Below are 3,086 nucleotides of genomic sequence, written 5' to 3' on the forward strand. Positions count from 1 at the left end.
TTGTTAGCTTGTTAAATATTATTACATAAGTGATGAATAAATTAGTCATTAGTTGAATATATTCAAAATTTATAATGAATATATCCTTTATATATGTATATTTATAATTTTTTATAAATTTTACTTAGTGTTTGTGTATCTTATGATACATGATACGATATTATACAAGATACAGAAAAACCAAAAATTGATTCACGATACGATTCACTATGGTCATACCCTTCTCATTTTGGAAATTTTGAGCGTTAAAGTAAAGTATAGTAGCTCTCTCCCCCTTAGAGGCTTAGGTTGGTGACTAGCTAGTCACAACATAGCCAACCTGATTGGCAACCATCAACCCAACTCAATCCCTCGCATGGACATTTGCTTTGCTTTTGGCATGGGTATGTGCATGTGTGTGAGTATGCTTTTTATGGTAAAATAAGTTGATGCTATACTCCCTCCAAGTTGTCTTTTTTTCCCCTTTGAAGATTAAAAGTGTTACAACGTTGAACATAAACATTAAAATATAACAAGTAGCGTTTTTAGAAGAAAATGCAATAGATAGTTATTATTTTTTTGAGAGTTTAACCAATGGCGTTTGCTCTTAATGTAGGCGAGGAATGAACTCCAAATTTCTTATACAACCATCAGAGACTTTATCAATTGAGCTAACTGAAATCCACCAATAAATAATTAGTTTAATAGTTTAATTACATTTTTTTTAGGGATATTAATGTACATTATAATTTAGTATTGATTTTAAATCAAGGACGGACCTAAGATTTCAAACTATGAAAGTTGGAGTTTAAGCAAACAAAAAAAACAACTTCAAATAAGTATCCACATAGCTAGTGAGACTATAAAAAATAATAAAAAATAAAAAAAATTAGGATGATTATTAAAAAACTACTTGGAACTTGTATTTGGGGGCTAAATGAAAACAAGATTTGAATATATAATATAGTAGTCTAAAGTATCATTTATATAATAGTCTAAAATGGTAGAATATAAATACTATTCAATTTATAAGTTAATTACTTTATAACTCAACATTATAATCCAAAAGTATAGTATTATTTTCTAAAATATCACCATGAATAGATCAAATAGTTTTTATCTTGCTTATGGGATTAGATTTAAAAATAAATTATAATCCATTAAGTATAATGACTAACATAAAAAAAAAAACCAACAAGTCAAAGTTGCAAAGTAGACAAACAATCCATGAAATTAAATGCTTTAAAAAAATCTAATCAAATAACGATTTACATTTTACTCATTTTATTTTTTTATTTTATATATTTTTATCTATTTTAAAAGCAGCTTATTATATATATTGTTTATATGTTATATAATAATATAATTAATTTAATAAAAATCAAGAAAAGAATCTCACGTGTCCCCGTGGAGGTAAAATAAAAGAAGAAAAAAGAGAGCTAACTACTTGAGCTAAAACAAGTGGACCTTAGCTGTAAATCTAAACCGTAAACTCGGATCATGGTTTGGACTGGACTAGCTCATAGGGCCACAAAGTTTGGAAGGGAAGGGCCCAACTATTAAAAGCACAAAATATAACTAATTTATTTATTTATTTTGGCCAGGGAGCCGAGCTCTTACTGGGTCCGTCCCTGTTTTAAATTAATTTTAAATATATTTTCAATGATTTTGATGGATGTTTACTATTTCCTAAAATCTAAAATAAATATTAAATATACTCCAAAATATATATAAATATATATATTTTTTGATATTCAATTCATTAACCCTGTCGCATGTAGTGTCGATATCCGTGCTTCATAAGTTCGTAGACATCATAAAAGTTCAACAGACAATAAACATCCAGTTGATAAAAAAAAAAGTCAATAAAATCTACTATTCAATTTTATTATAAAGAATTGATTTGTCAAATTATATATTTAAATATTTCATTTTTATATTAAAATAACATAACTGAATAGTAGATAATTTCCAAACCAAACGCCCCAATGCATTCAGGTCGGCAGGCAGAGTTTTGTGTATAACGTAAAAAAATTACAAAGCGACAATAATTCAAACAAAGGTACAATAATTGCAAAAGATGAAAAGATAGCTCAGTTAAGCACGCCATCCAAATTGAGATTTGGAGAAACAAAGAGGGTTTGGATTTTAGTCAAAATATTGTAGTCAACCAAGACGGTAAAAAAAACCAATAAAGTGACAGTACAACAGCAAAACCTTTATGCTTATGCAACCCATTATTTTAGAACACAAAATCGAGAAAGTCTACGCCTCATTTTCCGCTATTCCCTTCGTTGTCGAGCTCAAACGCCGACACCGGAAAAGACCTCGAGATCCCAGTAGGATTGGCGAACGTGATCTTACCCGAACTGGGATCGTCGATGTAGATGTCGGAAATGGAGACCCAGATGAGGAGCTCCTTGGTCTTGACCCCGGTGAGCTTCTTCATGCGGCGGTCCTCGACGAAGGCCGTGACCTCGTTGTCGTACGAGACGTTTCGGCCGATGGAGCGGAACCGGTGCTCCTTCTTGCGCTTCTGCTTGAGCCACACGAACCCGGTGGTGCGGTTGTAGCCGACCTCGACGACGTCGGTTAGAGGGAGTAGGCCTTTTGGGAGAGAGATCTCGTTGAGGAGATCCTGAGACTTTTGCTTGCACAGCTCTTCGCCATGGTAGATCTCTGCTTGCTCTCTGTGGTTTGTGACTTGCTGCCTCGACATTTTTTGTTGTTTTGTTGTGATCTGAGCGGGTCAGTGGTATATATATAGATAAGGGAATGGGTTGTGGGCCTTGAGTGGTGTGGAGTGAGACATGTGGTTTTACAGTAATGGGCTTGGGTTGGGCTTGTTTGTTTTGGTGAGAGGTTTTAAGGCATGGGTGGAAACTGGGGATAGTAATTACGAAGTGAGTGTGAATTTGACCCAAATTAAAAAATTAGCTTATTTTATTATTTAGTTTATTTTTATAATTATTTATAGATTTTATTATATTTTTTTATACTATTTATGAATTTCACTGTATTATAAATAATGTTAGAGATACAAATTATTTTACAAAATTTTTTACAAACTGCTGATATGGTAAGTAATTATTAGTAAATGAAAAAAT

At 32.0% G+C, this 3,086-nt stretch overlaps 1 protein-coding gene across 1 annotated transcript; it reads right to left on the reverse strand.

Moving 5' to 3' along the window:
* Positions 1-2,027: 2,027 nt before the first annotated feature.
* On the reverse strand, positions 2,028-2,723 carry LOC142634067 (uncharacterized). The gene has a single exon (XM_075808336.1). It carries the CDS (start codon positions 2,696-2,698, stop codon positions 2,252-2,254), a length of 447 nt encoding a protein of 148 aa, XP_075664451.1. The 5' UTR covers positions 2,699-2,723; the 3' UTR covers positions 2,028-2,251.
* Positions 2,724-3,086: the final 363 nt, after the last annotated feature.

Source organism: Castanea sativa, chromosome 5 (genome assembly GCF_040712315.1).
Source record: "Castanea sativa cultivar Marrone di Chiusa Pesio chromosome 5, ASM4071231v1".
In the NCBI taxonomy this organism is placed as follows: domain Eukaryota; kingdom Viridiplantae; phylum Streptophyta; class Magnoliopsida; order Fagales; family Fagaceae; genus Castanea; species Castanea sativa.